Below are 23,377 nucleotides of genomic sequence, written 5' to 3'. Positions count from 1 at the left end.
TGAAAAGTGTGCATTCTTTTGGAGAAAAATCTCACTCTTGGGTTGAATTAACTTCCATATGAACACTTTCAGTTCATGAAACCATCAAATCTGTTGCCATTTTCAACGTGTTACAAAACAATCTTTGGTCCAACTTAGTAGCAAAGTCGCATGCATATCCATATGTTACAATCTCTAGTACAACTTAGTTGTAAAGTCGCAATCCTATCCATGTGTTTAAAACAATCTTACGTACAACTTAGTCGCAAAGTCACAATCCACACTGCAACATCAATGATTCTTAAGTAAAACAATAAATTCATTATGTTGAAACACTAAATCAACATTGAGCAAACATCTTCATATGAAATCTCCATATGAAGCATCGTGTGTCATATGTATCCTTTACAAGAATCTTTGGTACAAGTGTAGTTGCAGGAGTTACAATTCACATAAATCTGCATACCAACAGTCCTAATGATACCTAAGAAACTGCAATAACCTAATTATGTTGCACTAAAACAACACAAAAAAACGACCATTGTATCTGCAACATATTCTTCCTTTTTCATCTGTCCAAAAAGAAGATCTAATGCGTTAATTATAACATTATAATAAGGGTGACATTCTTCTCCAGCAACAAAACCATGAACTTTATTACCAATTCTAATCCAACTACACGCTGGTTCCTTTTTATTTGTTTTCTTAAACAACATACTTTTCGTATTCATTGCATCTTTATACCTTCCAACAGAAGAATACATATTCGACAACAACACATACGCAGCAACATTCTCACTATCAAATTCACATATACGTGCCACAACCTTTTCAGCCAACTCAACGTTTTTGTGGACCCTACAAGCAGCTAGCAACGGTAACCAAACGCTAGCGTTTTTATGATCATGCATTCTACATGTGAACCCAAAAGCTTCATCCAATTTCCCAACCCGACCCAAAAGATCAACCACACAAGCGTAATGCTTGAATTCAGGAGTTATATCATAACATTTTACCATTTCCTTAAAGAAGTTTAAACCTTTATTTACCATTCCTGCATGGCTGCAAGCAGGGACCAAATTGGGACTCATAAATAGAAATAAGGACTAATAAAAACGATTTTGAGGGAGAGGGACTAAAAAAAAGAAATTGGACAAGCACAAGGACCAATTTGGCAATTTTGTCTTTTTTTATATCTATGCTTATATTCTCTTATGTGTCTGAGGCTAGTGTTCCGTTCTTGTCAACGGATCGCCGACACAAGAATTTAATATCGAGCGTGGGGTACGACAAGGTGACCCGTTGTCACCCTTCATTTTCATTATTGCGGCGGAAGGGTTGAATTTGCTTACGAAGAAGGCGATAAGTGTTGGGCTATACAAAGGGGTGGAAATCGGTTCGGATAACGTGTTAATTTCGCATCTTCAATATGCGGACGACACCATCTTTCTTGGAGAATGGAGTAGACAAAATTTCAACAATCTCATGAAGTTATTAAAATGTTTTGAAAAAGTCTCGGGTTTGAAAATTAACTTCAATAAAAGCCAAGTGTTCGGTCTCGGTGTCCCACAAACCGAAATTGATATAGTGGCAAGTCGAGTTGGTTGCAAAGTTGGAGAATTCACGTTCGCTTATCTTGGCTTACCTATGGGTCGAAATATGAGCCGAGTGGAAAATTGGAAACCCGTTATTGAGAAATTTAACTCTCGTCTTGCGAATTGGAAAGCAAAAACTATCTCTTTTGGGGGAAGGTTAACGCTAATCAAATCGGTCCTTAATAGTATACCGTTATATTACTTTTCTCTCTTTCGTGCGCCTTTGAGTGTCTTAAAAACCCTCGAGTGTATTCGTAGAAATTTCTTTTGGGGCGGGTCGGGTGATAATTCAAAAATTCCTTGGGTCAAATGGGATGTTGCTCTTTTGCCTTACGGTGAAGGAGGTCTTAACATCGGTACTTTGCGGGGGAAAAATCTTGCATTATTGGGTAAATGGTTGTGGCGGGCTAAATTGGAGCCTAACTCTCTTTGGGTCACGACTTTAAAAAGTATTCATGGTGCTAACGGACTACTCTTACCTTCGGGCCTCTCCGGGTCAAAAGGAAAGAGTGGTGTATGGTTTAATATCTTGCGCGCAGGTTCAGATATTGAGAAGACAGGATTACAGTTCGCGAATTCGTTCAGTAGGCAAATCGGGGATGGAGTTTCAACAAGTTTCTGGTCAGACTGCTGGTTAGGTGAAAGCCCACTCAAATCCAGGTTCGGGAGATTATTCAAGCTTGACCAAGAACAGAATGCAAGCGTCTTCGAAAGAGTACGTTGGTCAGAAGGCTCATGGCAGGCGACATGGAATTGGCAACGAGAGATTACTGGTAGAACACGAGGAGAACTCGAAGATTTAATTTCACTACTAAACGAGTACCACAAAAAAGATCAAAGTTTCGACTCTTGGGTATGGCGTCTAGCATCGAATGGGGTGTTCTCAACAAAAAAGTTATCATCACTTATCGATGAGAAGCTTCATTCAGACTCGAGTACGCAAGATGCTACATTAAAAAACAATTTGGTTCCTTCTAAAGTAGAAAATTTTCATATGGAGGGTATTGAAACGGCGTATCCCGGTCCGTACTGAACTCGATAAAAGAGGTATCGACTTGGACACCGTTAGATGCCCTCTATGTGACGATGATGTGGAAACAACCGAGCATTCTATGATTTTTTGTCGGCACTCGATGGAAATTTGGGATAAAGTATACAAATGGTGGAAGTTGGGTTCGTTCTCAAACTTTAGTCTAAACGAGGCATTTCATGGTAAAAATAATCGACCTCTCTCCTTTTTGGGGTCAAAAATTTGGCAAGCAATGGAATGGACATGTGGGTATTTGATTTGGAAGAATCGGAATCGGAAAGTTTTCTCAAAATCGTGTTGGAATGGACCGGGCGGCTTAATGGAAATCCAACTAGTCTCGTTCGATTGGATATCTTCGCGTTTCAAGCATAAAAAGATCGAATGGCTACAATGGTTATCCGATCCACTTCAATATTGTATAGATTAGTTTAGTTAGTTGTTCCATGTATTCGCTTTTGTTGCTCTCTTTGCAACATGTTTTCGAGTTTTCCATAGTACCCAATTAATTGTAATGGGTGCTATTTCGTGTTGTTACTCTTTCTCGTGTTAATAATATGTTGCCTTTCGAAAAAAAAATATCTTATATATATGTTATAAGATTATAATATAAATGCGCTGGTAAATATTAATAGATAGACCCATCTTAAAATAGCTTATGTTATTGGTCACTGTGACAAAATGAATGGTAAATACAGTTTTGTAAGATTTTGATCTATGTGCCAGGTGCCAACTAACCAAGAGAAATTTTGTACTTGGTTACAAGCTATCTACAATTTTGTAGAGCACAAGGAAAAAAACTGTTACGTAACTGCGAATGCTTCATGAGTCTTACTAGATCTGTTGAGCTGTTACATATCTATCATATTTACAGAACTTCTATAATCATCGGTTGTTATTCCCAGTCCGAACCGTGTCTCTCATCTCAGAGTAATAAGTGTCATTTAAAAGCAAGTTTTCCTCCTGAAAAAAAAAATAAATAACAAACTTAAGACGGTATGTCGATAAATGGAGTAAATGGACAAAAATTTGGACCACTAAGAGTATACAAAAATAAACATGCAGATGCCAATCACAGTATACGACCTGTAATATAAAATGTGTTTAAGTTAAAGGTAGTGGTGGTTACTTCAACCCATTTTACATGTAATGGTTTAGTTCGGGTAATGTGATAAGAGTCTCTAATTGTGGGTCAAACAAGTAAACAAAAATGACAAAAACTATTTCTGATTGATATTGCTATAAATATACATATACTTCGTCGCAATATCAATCCAAAATGTTATGATTTTTATGTGTGTTCGAGTAGTTTTCGGTTTGTTATTAGTTAAAATGTCCAAAGCGTCGAATGAAATGCTATTATGGATTTTCAATGATATAAAGATCAAAATGAAGATAAAATGAAGATTTCTAATGACTAACAAAAGACTACAACATCGCGCCTCAAGACTACAAGTTAAAACGAGCGAAATCACGAAATCTGCGCGTCTGCACGAAAAAAATCATAACTAAATCATACTGACTCGAAAAAAGACGAATCAGGTGTCCAGACGTCCGTAATTCAAAGCTCTACAACTTTCAAGAAGACATCTTACGCGAAACGCGTACCTATCTACGCGAAACGCGCAGTTTTTAGACCAGATCTAGATCAAAAGCAAATGGGACGATGACTTTATGTTTAATAATCCTACTTTTCAGACTTTTACAGCAAAAGGAATCAGAATACAGATAGAAGTCTAACTACTACTTTTAATACTATGCTATAATACGGAGAGAAGAAATTTTACACAAGGGATATAACATTACGTACAGTAGCTAGTAGTAGTTAGTAGAGTAGGAACTAGTTAGCAACAGTTAGTCAACACTATACCAAAGAAAACATCTACTGTCCTAAATTTAATTTCCATATACATTCTGTTTCATTTATTTTTCAATTTATATTCGGTTTCAAATTTCATTTCAAGAGTGTAATAGGGTAGTTTCAATTTTGTACGGGTATTATTGTTCGTGTGCACGGGTGCTGTCATTTCCATTTCTTACCATTTGCAATCAATAAATTGAAGCCTTTATTGTAAGTTGTTCTATTTAATTTTCATCATTGTTATATCATTATTATTGTTATTGTTATTATTATTTTCAGTAATTAGTATAAGTATTATTGTTATTATTATTTTTAGAACCATTATTATTGTTATTTAATGTTATCATGTTTACTATATTATGTTTGTATTTTTACTCCCGTCCTATTATTATGATTAGCTAGTTTACTCCTGTGTTTGCTTAGATGTAGAACCCCCTCGATTATGGATTGTTATCATTTAGAACATTAAAATGTAACTTAAGTATTTTTAACATTGTGCCTAGCTAAAAGAACCATTGTTATACAATTAGATATTTAATCCTTATCACTTAATTTGTTAGATATAAATAGCGAAGGTTATTTCTATTAATATAGATTAAGCTCTAACACTAAAAGTGGTTTAGACGAACTTATGGATAAATTATTAACACCAATTTAGAAATATGATTCGGTGGTTTGGGTAATATTATAGTTTGTATAATCGTGAAATTGTAAAAGGGAAACCATTACGATTTAAGTTTTGGCGAAGGTCAAAACTAGGCTAGGGCTCAATTTAGATAATCGGGGTATAGTTAACTATCTAAAATAAGATCTAACGAAAGTTAGATTTAATTTTAGTTAGTTAAGATTTTATATAAATTCAAAAGAAAAATATATAAAGTCAACATTTTAAGTATTACAAATGTTATTTAGATCAATTTTAGATATTGTGTTCAATCAAAAGATCCATTAATATGTAAATTTAATACTTAATCCTCGTCACATAGTTTATTGAATCGTTTAGCGAAAGTTAAATTGGTGATACATAAAATATGCTTCAACACTATTTGTGATCTAGACAAAACGTAGGATTATATTCCTAACAAAAATATAAGAATACGGATTTGGTGATTTGGTGGTATTAAGATTTATATAGTCATGAAATTATAAGAAGGGAAACCATTTTAGTTTAGGTTTTGGTTAAATCACAATTCGAATGATCGGGTATAGTTTGCTTTGTTAAGACGAGATTAGCGAAAGTTAAGTTAAATCTTAGTAAATCAAGACTTTATGAAATCGAGAGGTTATCACGAAGTTATATACTATATAATATTGTAATCGGACTTAACAACAATCCATAGTAAATTGATTATGAATTGTCTATGATTCATATCAACGAGGGGGACGAAATCTAAGTAAATACACTTTCTTATATTTTTATTTATTGTAATTTTAATTATTATTTTTGTTAATTATATCCAAAACCAAAAACCAATTAAAACCCATTTTCTAGTATAATTAATTGTCGTTAAATTCTTGAATACGCTTCTCCCTGTGGAACGAACTTGACTTGCCAGTATCTATTGCTGCACGATCGGGACCAGTTGCCCGTAGTGTGATAATATTTAGCAGCTAGTTTAGTTGTAAAATTTAAAGGTCGGATTTATCACATCACTGATCAACCTAAACCAACCGCTACCAAAAAAACAACTCATACTAACTACCGTATCAAGTTGATAATATTTGCTGTCGATAAATAATTTATTTTCTCGTGCACATAAACCGGTAATTTTAATCCCATCTTTCATTCTAATTCCTGAGATATATTAGCAAATGTTTTGGAATCACCTTAAGATGAGTCGTGGCCATGGTTTATCAGTAATGGCGGGTATTTTCACCCTTGCGAATTGGTCATGACCGTAAAACTAAACGAGTCGCAAGGAGACCCTAAGTGGTACACGTCGCAAGGTATTTGCACCCTTGCAAGTAGGTCATGACCGATAAATCAAACGAGTCACATGGTCTCAAGGTGACACTCGACTAGGTCATGGCCGATATTTGAACCCTTACAATTTGATTACGACCGATAACCCTAAAATCTATCCGTGTACTAACTGTTTGATCAAATGCTTGTTGAATACGTGAAATAGGTTGAGATTACCCGGTTATTTGCCATTGTATGGTTGTAGTGATTTTAGGGATGGCAATGGATTTAAAAAATCCGAGATCCGCGCGCCCGTGATGGGTGGATAAAATCGAAAATTTTTACCCGCGTGTGATGACCCGGAAATTTCTGATCAAATTTAAACTTAATCTTTGTATGATTAACATTTTCGACACGATAAGCAAAGTCTGTAAAACTGAATCTCAAAATTTTTGAACTACTTTTATATATTTAAATACCTTTCGGTTGTTTTCGACGATTCGCGAACAATTATATGTAAATAGATACATATATACTATAACTTAAAAAGGTAACAATGTATTAATTATTTGATACCGTACATTAAACTTATTGGTTTAAATATCTATTTGAATATATATGATAAGTTAAAATATTTATTATTAAAATTTATTTATAAATAACTTCCAATGTGTATTTAAAAACTGATTTATATATATTAAAAAGATATATACATATATATAATTTTAAGTTATTTAGTAAACGATAGTAACATTTTCAAATTGCTACAGTACCCAAAATGCTACAGTGTTTTTGAAAATCAATACTATTTGCTACAGTGAAATTGACTTTGCTACAGTGAATTGCTACAGTAAAAATTGACTTTGCTACAGTAACTTTGCTACAGTGGTATATTTTATGGATGATTTAAGACTATATTTTGACAAAGGTACGATTCACGAAACGTAAAGTACAAGTTTTCTCAGCGTACGAAAGGGCGTTCGAAAAACCGGAACCGGGACATAAGTCGAGTGACAACGTACGACTTATCGGAACAAAAATTACAAGTCAACTATGCACGTGAATTTAATATAATATATAATTAATTAATTTAAATTATATATATTATATTTATATTTTATTATGTCGACAAATGTTAGGACAAAAACAATGTGAGCTGTCCCTGGTCCTCATGCGAGTCGCATGGCCAGAAGGCCATTTCCATGCGAGTCGCATGACTCCAGATTTCAGGCCAGGTTCTATAAATTGCAACATTTTCTGCCGAGTAAAGAAAAGAAAAAAAAACACACACGTACATATTACTCCGTATTTATTTTATTTATTATTTATATTATTATTATTATTATTATTATTATTATTATTATTATTATTATTAATAAGATTATTATTAAACTTATTATTTTTTTTATTATTAGTGTTATTATTTTTGCGATACAAAAATAATAATGTACATCAAATATTACGACGGAGTGCTGTCCAAGTAATTTTCAAAAATGAGTTTTCGAGCAAGCTAGAGCTAAGGAAATTATGGGTTATTGCCAAGGAGGTTATGGGTAATGTTCGGGGGTATTTTTTGTGAATCAAACCTCGTGTTTATCATCTCAGATGCGTCTACATGCTTTCCTACAATATTGTATATCAATATTAAACAGTGAGTTTCATATGATCCCATTTTAATTGCTTTTGCAATATATATTTTTGGGCTGAGAATACATGCGCATTTTTATAAACTGTTTTACTAAATGGATACAAATACTAAAACTGATTTTGTGTGAGTTTCATATGATCCCTTTTACTCAATATATTTTTGGGCTGAGAATACATGCGACTGTTTATAAATACTGAAAATACTAGATTTATATGCGTGAGTTTCATAAGATCCCTTTTACTCTTTACATTTTGGGCTGAGAATACATGCAAATGCTTTATTAACCGATATACAATATTTATATGCGTGAGTTTCATAAGATCCCTTTTACTCTTTACATTTTGGGCTGAGAATACATGCAAATGCTTTATTAACCGATATACAATATTTATATGCGTGAGTTTCATATGATCCCTTTTACTCAATATATTTTTGGGCTGAGAATACATGCACTTTATTTTAAACGCAATGGATACAAGTACATACTAAATTCTACAACGAGTTTGAACCGAAATTCCCTTAGCTTTGGTAACTAGTAACTGCCAGTTATAAGAACTGGTGGGCGCGAGTAGTAGTATATGGATCCATAGGGCTTGATATCCCCGTCCGAGCTAGAGCACTAGCCTTTTAACGGACGTATGCTATTTGAGAAGCGTACACGTTGGTTTGCGTGTATTATTAAGATGATTATACAAAGGGTACAAATTATATATACGTTAAGTTTAGTTACCAGGGTGCTCAATTTCGTAGAATATTTTGATAAACGTTTCTGGATGAAACAACTGAAATCTTGTGATCCACCTTTATATGCAGATTATACGAAACATTAAAACTATGAACTCACCAACCTTTGTGTTGACACTTTTTAGCATGTTTATTCTCAGGTTTCCTAGAAGTCTTCCGCTGTTTGCTTAGATGTTAGACAAGCTATGTGCATGGAGTTTTACATGACATATTTTTCAAGGAAACGTTGCATTCACCAAATCATCACCATGTATCTTATTTTGACTGCATTGTCAACGGAAGTACTATTGTAAACTATTATATATGGTGATTGTCTATATGTAGAAATCATCAGATGTCGAAAACCTTTGATTTAAATATTCATTTATGGTATGCCTTTTCAAAAGAATGCAATGTTTATAAAACGTATCATATAGAGGTCAAATACCTCGCAATGAAATCAATGAATGACGTGTTCGTCCATATGGATTTGGAGCGATCGTCACAGAAATCAATGAATGACGTGTTTGTCCATATGGATTTGGAGCGATCGTCACACCGCGGGTGGACGATGGATGTAATCTTGTACCCGCCGACGGGTCGCGGGTGGGTGATGGATGTAATAGATCCGTTGCGGGTAAAATCCGATCCGAAAATCCGTGATACCCGTTTGAATGATCACGGATATACCCGTTCTAAATGGGTGAAAATATCCACCTTGAATAAATGGCCTATAGATAATACTTTACTCCGTATAAGTTTCTACATTTCTCATATCATTTTGGTATCGTACGTTTTAGTAATTAGTGCATCCCACAACTACGCATTACGTGTATCATATAATCAAAGCATGTTGTTGTTTGTTTCGTTTATTAGACTATCTTAACAAATTTATTTTTTATCTATCACTTTAATAATTCATCAACCTATTATATGATTAATTTTAGCAACTAAATTTTGATTGTTAATTTTAAACATTGTAACTTCACATATATTAACAACAAAAGTATAATTAATAAATGTTTTTTAATTTTATTATATCATAAACATAAACATAAACATGGGTATATGATTGAATTATATTTTTTCATGTCACTTTGAATTATGTAATGATATTTATTTTTGATTTTTGAATACTTTAATTTGCATATACTTCATGAATAAGATTCGCGGGTAAACCCGCGAATATCCGTGGGTACGGGCATGGATCTAAAAATAAATCCGTTAACCAAGATCCGCGGGTTAATGGATCATTAAAAAATCCGCGGATGCGGGTGATGGATGTAGTGGATCCGCGCCCACGACCCGCGGGTGCCATCCCTAAGTGATTTCGATTTATACTAAGGTATTCAAAGCTCTACGCGTCAAATCCCTTCGTTTTTTGATTTTATGTTCGACACCGATGTTCGCCGGTGGTAATTGTAGGTTTTATGTGTAGGTGGTGGTTGTATTTCGTGCTATTTTGGTAGCTTAGAATCGATCTATATTAGGAATCTCAAAATAATTGTGATTGTTTGAGTTTGTTATTGGTTCGAGTCGCAAAACCGCAAATAAGGTTAAATTGCCAAGATCGTACAGGGTTGTAGGTAGTTTGTGGCATTGTGCAATTTGCGTTGCATGTGTGGTTTGCGTTATATGTTAAAAAACCAACATGCGTTTCGCACGATCGCAAACTTTTGATTTTGCGACCTTGCAACTCGTTCACAACAATATATTAGCAGTCATAAACCCTTGCGCAAATCACAAGTTCGCAAACCATTGACTTGCAATCTTGTGAACAACATTTATCAGTCATGACCGATAAATGTGGTTTCGCAAAGGAACCTTGCGAAGGCATTTTTATAAAAATGAGTTTTGCAGGGCATATCGTTGTACTTTGTTCGAGAAATCACTAAAAAAAAGACCCGTGCATGGCATGGACATGTATACCTAGTTGAGATGTATAATAGAGTATAGATGCGATATCAACTTCGCATTAAAAAATACTTATGAGATAAATTTTGTGTTATATTCTAAAGTAGATATATATTTAATGGTATAAATCTTCATATACCAAGTCTCATGATAATTGGATCAGTTATTGTACTTCAGATAGAACAAAATTAGATGCAATAACAAACAAGTGAGAAAATCCTGAGAAGATCATATTATATAGAAGATAAAAATTTCAGAAACTTATCAATACAATGCTACAACGAACTTCGAAAAACCGCTATCTAATTTAAATATTTTATACGTTTTTCCAGTCAGATATGGTGACAGACTAGCAACTACTGTGAGCAGAAACTGAAGTAAGATGTGTGGTCGCCTTGTTGACGAGTAATAGCTGCAGCCACTGCATTAGATTGCTTTTGATGAGTTTGAGTTATTACGAATAAATCAACGTCTGCATGTTCAAGATGTGGGTGAGAAACAGTAAACGAAAAAGTATACAGATATAGAGATACAGATACTGTATATATTTTGCCATCTTCAGGGCCTTGTAATATTAATAAAGAATGAATAACAATTGTAATCCATATTTACAAGTTTTTTCAAGAACTTTCATGCATAACAAGTAAAAATGTAAAATATTGTGTAACATCTTAAAAACCTATTGATTCAATATCTAAACATAAAACTATTAAAGAGATGGCTGATACATACCAACTTGCATATCTTTTACATTTTATTCATCGTCACTATCATAAACAAGAGCCTTTCGACGATGAGACGCTGTAGCCTTTCTTGGGGGAGAGTCCTCATCTGATTCAATATCTTGGCGCTTAAGACTACCACCTGACGCCTTATGCTTGAATCCCTATCAAATATTTCATTCAAAATGAGCAAACTGTATTTTAAAATCTAGACATAATTACTGAGATAGTCCCTGAGGTTTATATCAAATTAGTGATTTAGTTTTTTTTATTGAGATAGTTCTTCATGGTTTGCAAAAGTTGCGGCGATGGTCCCTTTTACTGACAGTCGTTACAAAATTCCGTTAATTGAGCAAACTGTATTTTAAAATCTAGACATAATTACTGAGATAGTCCCTGAGGTTTGTATCAATTAGTGATTTAGTCCTTGAGTTTTTTTCTTTATCAAGATAGTCTTCGTGGTTTGCAAAAGTTGCTGAAATAGTCCTTTTTACTGACGGACATTAAACAATTCCGTTAAATCAGGTCACAGAGATGCTGTAATTCAGACAGAATATCAGAGGATCGATTGGAAAACTTACTGTTTCTTCTTCTGATGCTTCATCGGCCAACGCCTCCTCATATTGTTCTTCCTCCTCTTCATCATCATAACCGTCCGCCATGTCAGCCCGCCTACGTGGCGGAGACCTCTCATCCTCTTCACCCTCAGTTTCATACTCCGACTCCTCTCTTTCGCTTTCATAATCATCAACCGGACGTCGAGATGATTTCATGGAATGCAAGGATGATTTGCCTCGCGCGTCTTTGTAACCTTGAGACTAGTTAAAGAAAAGAAAAATATGTAAATATATACAATATCAAAGAATAAGATATTTCCCTCGTGAATGTTCGTGTTATATACCTTTTTTGCATTGATAATACGCTTTTCAGCTCGAGCTTCCATTTCCAGGTCTTCCTCAAAACGGCGTCGGGCAGCAGGACGTCGAGAATCGTAATAATCTTGTTCATCATCCTGATAATCATTAAGCGTGAACTTTAAGAAAAGCATATTTTGCAAGTTCAATCAATATGTGGGTAAACAACTACAATACTAATTTTACCATAACAAATCAATTAAAACGTATTTGTAAGCATGGTAAAAATAAAGAATCAAAATATTACCTCGTCAAGTGCATCTTCTAAGAAACGAGGTGAAAGTTGGCGTTCTCTACGTACGGTCCGTGTATACTTACGGTTCACCTTTTCTTTTTTCTTACTAAGAAGCTCGTTGGCCCTAATTGTCTGACTTTCAGCCTACAAACACAGTAAATTCAATGTAAAAAACAGAAACTCTTAAAAAAGAATTTAAAGAGAAGTGAACACTGTGAATGATCTATCTAACCTTCTCTTTTTGCTCCTTCTCCCTCTCGGGATCAATATCAGTGACAGTTTTTTTTACCCTAGTTGACTTTTTATGCCGTGAGTCAACAAGTGCAGTCAATAATCTATGAGAATTAGAAGTTAAAGACGAAGGCATAAATCTCATCTTTTTCAGAACTCTCCCCTGCGACTGAAGTATTCCCTGCATTTTTCCAGTAATAAATGTTAAGGTATGTAACATAAGTTCATGTAGCAAATAGCATCAAATAGAAACACAAATTACAATATTTAATGATATATTATTATTCAAGTTTTTCAGGGATCTAAAAAATGATGGAGCTTGTAAACCATGACACTATTTGTAATGGTATAAAAAATGAACATGGTATAGTATATACCAAAATGAGACCTCACATATACTAGAAAACTGGAAATGTTAGAGGCTGACATTATGAGATGAAATTTGAACATGGGTTATTTTTATTTAACCAACTTGATATAAGCCTTATGTTGTATTTATTTATTTATTTATTTATTTATTTATGCGAAATAAGAATATACAAACCTTTTCATGTCTAAGAAAAAGATGAGCTTGATCATGTTGTGCATCCTGTACTGAGATATCAAGAACTTCATTGCCAATTAGCAACTGTAAACTGCCATCTGACCATCTCACAAATCGTGCATTGCTTTCATACTACACAAAAAATATCATTAGAAATAAGAAACAAATTATGAAGCTACATGTGGACATGTGTCACTGAACTAATAAGAAGAGGTTACTATCATGTGAACTTAATCTGTTTATATAAAATCATAACAACATAAACTTACAGAAGTCGTTCCATTAGGATTTCTAACAGCCCTGTAACGAACAATATTATTTTCCAAGCGAATTCGTTTGTTATGTCCAGAGTCATCGGCAACAAAGGCATCCTCTTCAACAAAAGTCTTTGGATCAAATGGTTTAGGATCAATTCCCATGATATTAGAAACTTTAATCATGTTCATCTGCAAGAAAGGTGAAGAGAGGCTCAATTTAGTTCAACTAAGTACAAGAGATATCATGCAAGTTGACAATGCAAGAGTCAGAATTATGACTAACTTATCATCGTCGTGAAATAAATGAGCAGTAGAAGGTGGTTGGGAAACACACATCAAAATGAAACATTTTTGTTCTGGTCAAAAGGGGTCACGCTAGATTGACCCAAAACACTTCTCCAAAAAACATCAGATTTCTTATAAAGATATAGTGTGTCGAATATGATAACAAAAGAAATATAATAATTCAAAAATTTATCTAACCTCTAGAGTAAAATGATTTAGAAGGTCTGATGTATTAAAGTACACTTTCAGCCATTTTCAACCCTTTGACCCGTTTCCTCTATATTTATAAATTTACCCATCTGGGATATGCATAACCCCAATCAACCTATTCATAAGTATATAGTCAAAACTCAAAAATGCCACTTCCATAAGAAATAGGAATAGCAAAGGTTTTAACAACTGTCATTTTTCAGACAGAAGAAAAAAATGCAATAACTACAGCATTAAAACAGAACTTGAGACTGAACCTTTTCAGGCTGTGCGGGAGGAGGTCGTAACGGTATCCCTAACTCCAAAGGGGGTCCCACTGGTTTCTCCTTAGCTTTGACAATATTATCCTCCTCGGAATCATAACGGCCCTCTTCATCAGCTAGCATGTCCTCTGGTCTGAGATCCTTGTCATAACCTTCATCCTCCATAGGAGATCTCTATGGAAAAAAGAACATGTTAAGCATTTCAGAAATCAATGATGTAACGCATTTACAATTAAAAAAAAAAGATATTAAATAAGATAGACTGTATCTTTAAATTTATACTGACATTTGCATCATCCTCGAGGTTATGTTGATTGGAATTATATTCAGCCGGTTCTTCATCATCTGATTCCCCAAATACATCACGAAGCTCAGGTGCCGTTTCTGATATGTGAGCATCATCTTTCTCTTCTTCAGGTGACCTATTTCCAAAGTCGAAATAAATATAAGACCAATAAATAAAAGATAAGATAATGCCAGCAAAATTGCTTTAAAGGATTCGTGTAGTCAAATAAACAGAGCAAACTTTTAAGGTACAGGTGCAATATGGGTGGGGCAGGGGTTTGGCTAACGGGTTAGAAGGGATCGGTCATTTTAGTAGGGCCGAACAGGATGGCAGAGAATTGTGCCCCCACATACTTGTCCATATTTGATTAAAAATAATATATAACAATGCAAACTTTAATTACAAACAATATAATATTTATTGAAGTCTTCGAATAAATTGCTAGAGAAGGTTGTATTAACTAAAAATAGACTTTTGACGAATTTCTAAGCGTTGAACCATTATGACCTCTTCCTTAAATTCGCTTTCGCTATTTTTTTATACAACTGTAATGGGATGATACTAATACTATTTATGTATGACTACAATTTCCTAATCTGAAACATTGAATGGCTTTTTTCCCAAAATCTACAACACTATCTCAGATTTATGAACTATAAAGATGAAATTGCTGTATTGACATAAAAATGATACCTTTGACTTCTAGCCTCGTCCTCGTCAGGTTCCTCCTCGGCATTATCCTGATAATGATTATCCTCAAATTTTTCTGAATCACTATCTACAACTTCTCGCCTCCTACTTGTCACAACTCTTTGACCAATTTGGTCACTTCCTGAATCATCATTACCTTCACTTTCATCTCGTTGATCTCCCAAATCAATTTCAACTGAACTCTGATCTCTCTCACCTTCACTCTCTATGTTTTCTTGATCCACTTCATGTAATTCACCATCACTACCAACCTCTGCTTCCCCTTGACCTTCTACCACATCTTCATCTTGAGACTTCACACCAACGTCCGCTTCATCCTGCACATAAAAGTTTCAATTTAGTAAAACAAAAGATAGAAAAAAATAGTCATATATCACATATATAAGGTTTGCTTGATCAAAATCTTGACCACTATTATCCTCATATCTCTTTAACAAGATTTGTTACAGATTCACATCCATTTACAATCTGTATTTTCAAATAAATGCTTTTTAATCAATGGTTGGTCCAACCGTTTAAAGACGGAGTTTGTGGCTTTTAAAACTGAAACATCATGTGAGTTGTACATGTATAATAACATATGGCACCTACACTTGCATGTAAAACTATTAACACGGTACACGTGAAGTAAAAAACAAAAACTCGATAAACAGAAGTAAAAACAGCAGAGCATCCATCTTTCCAGCTGGATGATGATTCTTGACGATGTGATCGATATGGGCAACTCTTATCCTTGAAATGAATAGATTTGTTATAAGGGTGCAAAATAACTTTCTCTATATAAAAGACCAATTAGAATTCTAATTTATTTTGGCATCCACATTTGGCCATATAAAGACAACTGATTGCCATTTTACTTGGTGGAAGTTAATTCATTAACTAATAAAACCCTCCCAGCCATCACACACAACTTTACTAGTCCCGTTCTTCAATGAAAAGAACTTTGTAAACGGATATGTATATTATAAAAAGCAGGACTCATTTACATTGTATTGCTTTGTACAATAGAACATAGTATTCATACCATTTGTTGATCATAAGATCTACACATTCGGTTAATCCATCATTAAGAATCACTACTGGCAACCGGTTTGCTAGCTTTTCATACTTATTTTTCATCTATTAATATTTACCAGCACATATTAACTTTGTAACATTTAACGATAGCGTCAAAGAGCAACAAGTGAACAAACATAAAAACACAGGTTCAAGACACAACTACATAAAAACTGAATGTATTTAATAACAATATATGTGCCAATAATACTTCTTTGAAAATTCATATGCCATTATCCAATAAATGCATGCAAATACCATTTGTAAGATATACGCAAACTATCGAATTAACTTTCAAGATACAACCATCCGTTTATCATAAATCGTGAAGATAAAGTTAAATCAGCTGACGGTGTCCATACAATTATCCACATATAGTCATATACATATAATTAAGATCTTTAGATTAAATCTGTTATAGAAATGAATTTAATGAAAGTCAATGCTCTAATACTAAGAATGAAAACTTCATTTACAATACATAAATATCAATAGAGAATGGGTACTCTCGTCGATAGAGAAAACTATATATGATAAATCAACTTAAAACTACCAGAAATTCATATTCAGTAAAGGAGGGACCTATATGGAATGTTGAATATGCATGGCATACCCGAACAAGATTGCAGTATACCCAATTAATATTTGTCATAGCAGTGCATCATGCATACCCTAGTAAAATTCTAGATCCGCGACTACACGTTTAGACTATAGGCTATATGGACTAACAAAAATCATAATTACTAAACTAAAACATTTGAAGCCAATTTAATGTATGCACTAATTCACAATTAGACTGATCACATCCTTTACGGTAACAATTTTTTTGATGATATTTTCAAATAGAAAATGATCAATAATGCTAGCATTACATAAACATTCCGAACGTTTAAAGAAAATGAGGGGGAAAGTCAGCAAGGGTGCGCAAGCAAAACCATTAGAAGGTAATAAATGCAGAAATCTTATAATCTTTCCGCCTTTGCAGAACGTAACTTACACGACTTTAGTATCATCATTATACACGTGTTTCCGTTTTTTAGCTACGGAGTAATGAATAATCAATCAGCATGTAACTTACGTAATGTCAGGATCTACATTATACAGTATATGTTTTCTCCTTTTTCAAAGAAGTTATACATCACCAAACACTACGATACTATACAATTATGATTAATCACATTGTTTTCTCGGACAAAGACCTATGCCGATACATAAGTTATAGGCAAACCTTCTTCTCTACCAGCTCAATTACATACCCTATTTGAAATCACATAAAAATAAAAAATAAAAAATAAAAAATAAATAAATAAATTTCTTAGACATCCAATTTTGTAATGCTTAAAACTTATATAATAACTATTTCATTATATTACTTCAATAATCATCAGTACAAACAAAAATATCATATTAAAAGTTTGAATTTAAACAATACAATAACACTAAACCCTAACTTCCTCAATTCAAACAATAACAAGTCAATTCCCCTTAGAAACCCTAATATTAATTACAATTACAATTAAACCTAATTACCATACGATGATCCATACATTCGAACTTCAATTTACCAGCTCAAAGTTTCATTAATTCAATTAAGCAAGATATATAAAGTGTGTATAATGTGTGACTGAAATATTATGAGAGCGAACGTACGGATGCATAATCGGGCTGTCGATTTGATTCGTGCTCCGATTCAACTTCTTCTTCATCTTCTTCCTCTTCTTCTTCGGATTGATCACCGAACAAATTTTGCATCATCTGATGCCTCTTTTCTTCGCCCACCATTTTTTTTTTTCAAAATTGCCACTGAATTTTACGGAATACTAATAATATTGGACTGACGGAAGAAACTTATTTATACGGTGGAATCAAGAACGTTACGGCTGTCATGTGACGCTGGAGATGGAGGCAGAAATTATATTTATATTTATATTTATATTTATATTTATATTTATATTTATTTTATTTTATATTTTCTATTTTCTATTATCTATATCTATCTATTATCTATTAATCTTAATTAATTAAGAGAAGCAAATTAAGGGGTGTTTGTATTTGCGTTTGCAAGATTTGATTATCACGTTTTTAAATCGTAGATGAATCAAATTAAGGAGTGTTTGTATTTGCGTTTGCAAGCTGATTATTTGATTATCACGTTTTTAATCGCAGATAATTATTTTTTAGTGTTTGGCAAAGGAAAAGTAAAAATCAATTAATTGTGTTTTGATTGACTGAAAACGTGAAAATAAAGAAACAGGCCACTCCTTACTGCAGTCAAAACGTGACGTGATTATTTAATTATCTGATTATTTCCTTTTGTGCCTACTTTTTCTCCTGATTACTTGTTAATTTATCAAATAATTTGATTTTTCAAACATTTAAAGAGCTGATTATTAAATTATTGTGTTATCAAACAACATAATCAAATTGAAATACCATTAATTTATAACACGTTTTGTTGCAGATGATTATTTGATTCTAATTATTCAAAATGCATAATCAATTTTGAAAACGCAAACCCAAACACCCCCTAAATTTGAACCAGTATGTAACGACCCGACAAAAACGTCATTGACGACGCCGTAAACTTAGGTCCCGTTTGAAATGTCCCGTTCTTACTGATTAAAAACGTTCCATATTAATTGATTTCGTTGCGAGGTTTTGACCTCTATATGAGACGTTTTTCAAAGACTGCATTCATTTTAAAACAAACCATAACCTTTATTTCATCAATAAAGATTTAAAAAGCTTTACGTAGATTATCAAATAATGATAATCTAAAATATCCTGTTTACACACGACCATTACATAATGGTTTACAATACAAATATGTTACAACAAAATAAGTTTCTTGAATGCAGTTTTTACACAATATCATACAAGCATGGACTCCAAATCTCGTCCTTATTTAAGTATGCGACAGCGGAAGCTCTTAATAATCACCTGAGAATAAACATGCTTAAAACGTCAACAAAAATGTTGGTGAGTTATAGGTTTAACCTATATATATCAAATCATAATAATATACCACAAGATTTCATATTTCAATACACATCCCATACATAGAGATAAAAATCATTCATATGGTGAACACCTGGTAACCGACATTAACAAGATGCATATATAAGAATATCCCCATCATTCCGGGACACCCTTCGGATATGATATAAATTTCGAAGTACTAAAGCATCCGGTACTTTGGATGGGGTTTGTTAGGCCCAATAGATCTATCTTTAGGATTCGCGTCAATTAGGGTGTCTATTCCCTAATTCTTAGATTACCAGACTTAATAAAAAGGGGCATATTCGATTTCGATAATTCAACCATAGAATGTAGTTTCACGTACTTGTGTCTATTTTGTAAATCATTTATAAAACCTGCATGTATTCTCATCCCAAAAATATTAGATTTTAAAAGTGGGACTATAACTCACTTTCACAGATTTTTACTTCGTCGGGAAGTAAGACTTGGCCACTGGTTGATTCACGAACCTATAACAATATATACATATATATATCAAAGTATGTTCAAAATATATTTACAACACTTTTAATATATTTTGATGTTTTAAGTTTATTAAGTCAGCTGTCCTCGTTAGTAACCTACAACTAGTTGTCCACAGTTAGATGTACAGAAATAAATCGATAAATATTATCTTGAATCAATCCACGACCCAGTGTATACGTATCTCAGTATTGATCACAACTCAAACTATATATATTTTGGAATCAACCTCAACCCTGTATAGCTAACTCCAACATTCACATATAGAGTGTCTATGGTTGTTCCGAAATATATATAGATGTGTCGACATGATAGGTCGAAACATTGTATACGTGTCTATGGTATCTCAAGATTACATAATATACAATACAAGTTGATTAAGTTATGGTTGGAATAGATTTGTTACCAATTTTCACGTAGCTAAAATGAGAAAAAGTATCCAATCTTGTTTTACCCATAACTTCTTCATTTTAAATCCGTTTTGAGTGAATCAAATTGCTATGGTTTCATATTGAACTCTATTTTATGAATCTAAACAGAAAAAGTATAGGTTTATAGTCAGAAAAATAAGTTACAAGTCGTTTTTGTAAAGGTAGTCATTTCAGTCGAAAGAACGACGTCTAGATGACCATTTTAGAAAACATACTTCCACTTTGAGTTTAACCATAATTTTTGGATAAAGTTTCATGTTCATAATAAAAATCATTTTCTCAGAATAAAAACTTTTAAATCAAAGTTTATCATAGTTTTTAATTAACTAACCCAAAACAGCCCGCGGTGTTACTACGACGGCGTAAATCCGGTTTTACGGTGTTTTTTGTGTTTCCAGGTTTTAAATCATTAAGTTAGCATATCATATAGATATAGAACATGTGTTTAGTTGATTTTAAAAGTCAAGTTAGAAGGATTAACTTTTGTTTGCGAACAAGTTTAGAATTAACTAAACTATGTTCTAGTGATTACAAGTTTAAACCTTCGAATAAGATAGTTTTATATGTATGAATCGAATGATGTTATGAACATCATTACTACCTTAAGTTCCTTGGATAAACCTACTGGAAAAGAGAAAAATGGATCTAGCTTCAACGGATCCTTGGATGGCTCGAAGTTCTTGAAGCAGAATCATGACACGAAAACAAGTTCAAGTAAGATCATCACTTGAAATAAGATTGTTATAGTTATAGAAATTGAACCAAAGTTTGAATATGATTATTACCTTGTATTAGAATGATAACCTACTGTAAGAAACAAAGATTTCTTGAGGTTGGATGATCACCTTACAAGATTGGAAGTGAGCTAGCAAAGTTGAAAGTATTCTTGATTTTATGTAACTAGAACTTGTAGAATTTATGAAGAACGCTTAGAACTTGAAGATAGAACTTGAGAGATATCAATTAGATGAAGAAAATTGAAGAATGAAAGTGTTTGTAGGTGTTTTTGGTCGTTGGTGTATGGATTAGATATAAAGGATATGCAATTTTGTTTTCATGTAAATAAGTCATGAATGATTACTCATATTTTTGTAATTTTATGAGATATTTCATGCTAGTTGCCAAATGATGGTTCCCACATGTGTTAGGTGACTCACATGGGCTGCTAAGAGCTGATCATTGGAGTGTATATACCAATAGTACATACATCTAAAAGCTGTGTATTGTACGAGTACGAATACGGGTGCATACGAGTAGAATTGTTGATGAAACTGAACGAGGATGTAATTGTAAGCATTTTTGTTAAGTAGAAGTATTTTGATAAGTGTATTGAAGTCTTTCAAAAGTGTATAAATACATATTAAAACACTACATGTATATACATTTTAACTGAGTCGTTAAGTCATCGTTAGTCGTTACATGTAAGTGTTGTTTTGAAACCTTTAGGTTAACGATCTTGTTAAATGTTGTTAACCCAATGTTTATAATATCAAATGAGATTTTAAATTATTATATTATCATGATATTATCATGTATGAATATCTCTTAATATGATATATATACATTAAATGTCTTTGCAACGATAATCGTTACATATATGCCTCGTTTAAAAATCAGTAAGTTAGTAGTCTTGTTTTTACATATGTAGTTCATTGTTAATATACTTAATGATATGTTTACTTATCATAGTATCATGTTAACTATATATATATATATATCCATATATATGTCATCATATAGTTTTTACAAGTTTTAACGTTCGTGAATCACCGGTCAACTTGGGTGGTCAATTGTCTATATGAAACATATTTCAATTAATCAAGTCTTAACAAGTTTGATTGCTTAACATGTTGGAAACATTTAATCATGTAAATATCAATCTCAATTAATATATATAAACATGGAAAAGTTCGGGTCACTACACCGTTACGTGGTCATGGTCCCTAAATGAGACGTGTTTGACCAAAATTATGTCGCATTCATTTGAAACGTATGACTTGCAAAGTTTTAAGTTACTAAATCGACAAAGAGTTTAAGTTTACAAAAGTATAAAGTATAAATGAAAATAACTTGCGACATAATATAAGTTGAAAAATCAAGAGTGTTATCAATAGCGTATGCATGTAAACTTTAAGTTTGAATCCAAAGATGCTATCACTAGCGTATGCATGTATGCTTGACCCCAAGCAAGTAATCAAAGTGTGCGGAAGCATGTATCAAGTAGCCAAGTATGAACATGAGAAACATATACAAAACTGTCAACGAAAAACGTTGGTGAACTCATAGGTGTATTTGTAAACGTTGTTTTTGAACCACAAGATTTTGTATTTCCATAACGTTGATTATCCAAATCGTTTGCATTCCAAAAGTATGTTCGCGATCACCCAATTATCAAGACTTAACTTTCCTTCCATAGAACCCCATCACAATAGTGTTAGAACATACACTGTTTCTCGAAAATATATTTCATCCGAATAACGGTAGCGAACCGTCCGAATGAGGGTTTGTCAAACCCATATGGCCATACAACATAAGTTCTCGCTTACACCCAGCAAGTGTAACTAATGATAATCGAATTGAGGATTTTTGTTCTAACTCGCTGTGGAATGTTTGTTTCCGTACTTGTGTTCAAAGCATAAAAGTATGATACGTATATGTTTCTCATCCCATGATTTAAAAGTATAAAAGTTGTTGAAAAGATGGAACTATGATCTCACCTCGAGTGCACGAGTATAAAGGTACTTCACAAAGTCGTAATCATTCATTCAACAATGATCTCACCTCAAGGCATCGGCTACCACATTTGCCTTCCCCGGGTGGTAACGAATCTCAAAGTCGTAATCATTCAACAATTCAATCCACCTACGCTGCCTCATATTCAGTTGTTTCTGATTAAATATGTGTTGAAGACTTTTGTGGTCGGTATATATAATACTTTTGACCCCATATAAGTAGTGCCTCCAAGTCTTCAATGCAAAAACAACCGCGCCTAATTCCAAATCATGCGTCGTATAATTTTGTTCGTGAATCTTCAATTGTCTAGACGCATAAGCAATCACCTTCGTTCGTTGCATTAATACA

At 33.3% G+C, this 23,377-nt stretch overlaps 2 protein-coding genes across 2 annotated transcripts; both read right to left on the bottom strand.

Moving 5' to 3' along the window:
- Positions 1–485: 485 nt before the first annotated feature.
- Positions 486–998, bottom strand: LOC139859095 (putative pentatricopeptide repeat-containing protein At3g23330). Its single transcript, XM_071847904.1, has one exon. The coding sequence runs from the start codon at positions 996–998 to the stop codon at positions 486–488; it is 513 nt and encodes a 170-aa protein (XP_071704005.1).
- A 9,866-nt stretch (positions 999–10,864) lies between these two features.
- On the bottom strand, positions 10,865–18,236 carry LOC139857560 (protein LEO1 homolog). Its single transcript, XM_071846375.1, has 12 exons — positions 18,015–18,236; positions 15,291–15,625; positions 14,598–14,733; positions 14,306–14,485; positions 13,566–13,742; positions 13,297–13,428; positions 12,754–12,933; positions 12,534–12,665; positions 12,274–12,384; positions 11,954–12,190; positions 11,383–11,536; positions 10,865–11,122 (listed from the first exon to the last, which is right to left on the bottom strand). Exons 1-11 carry the CDS (start codon positions 18,144–18,146, stop codon positions 11,405–11,407), a joined length of 1,884 nt encoding a protein of 627 aa, XP_071702476.1. The 5' UTR covers positions 18,147–18,236; the 3' UTR covers positions 10,865–11,122; positions 11,383–11,404.
- Positions 18,237–23,377: the final 5,141 nt, after the last annotated feature.

Source organism: Rutidosis leptorrhynchoides, chromosome 7, assembly GCF_046630445.1.
Source record: "Rutidosis leptorrhynchoides isolate AG116_Rl617_1_P2 chromosome 7, CSIRO_AGI_Rlap_v1, whole genome shotgun sequence".
Taxonomy (NCBI): Eukaryota; Viridiplantae; Streptophyta; class Magnoliopsida; order Asterales; family Asteraceae; genus Rutidosis; species Rutidosis leptorrhynchoides.
Note: the sequence above shows the minus strand (reverse complement) of the source record. Positions and strands in the feature narration are given on the sequence as shown.

Coding starts and splice junctions, on each gene's coding strand:
- LOC139859095 (XM_071847904.1), bottom strand. CDS start 998: ATGGTAAAATGTTATGATATAACTCCTGAATTCAAGCATTACGCTTGT.
- LOC139857560 (XM_071846375.1), bottom strand. CDS start 18,146: ATGGTGGGCGAAGAAAAGAGGCATCAGATGATGCAAAATTTGTTCGGT. Junction 14,734..15,290: donor GACGAGGCTAGAAGTCAAAG/GTATCATTTTTA, acceptor CTTTGGAAATAG/GTCACCTGAAGAAGAGAAAG. Junction 12,666..12,753: donor AGAAGGAGCAAAAAGAGAAG/GTTAGATAGATC, acceptor CTGTGTTTGTAG/GCTGAAAGTCAGACAATTAG.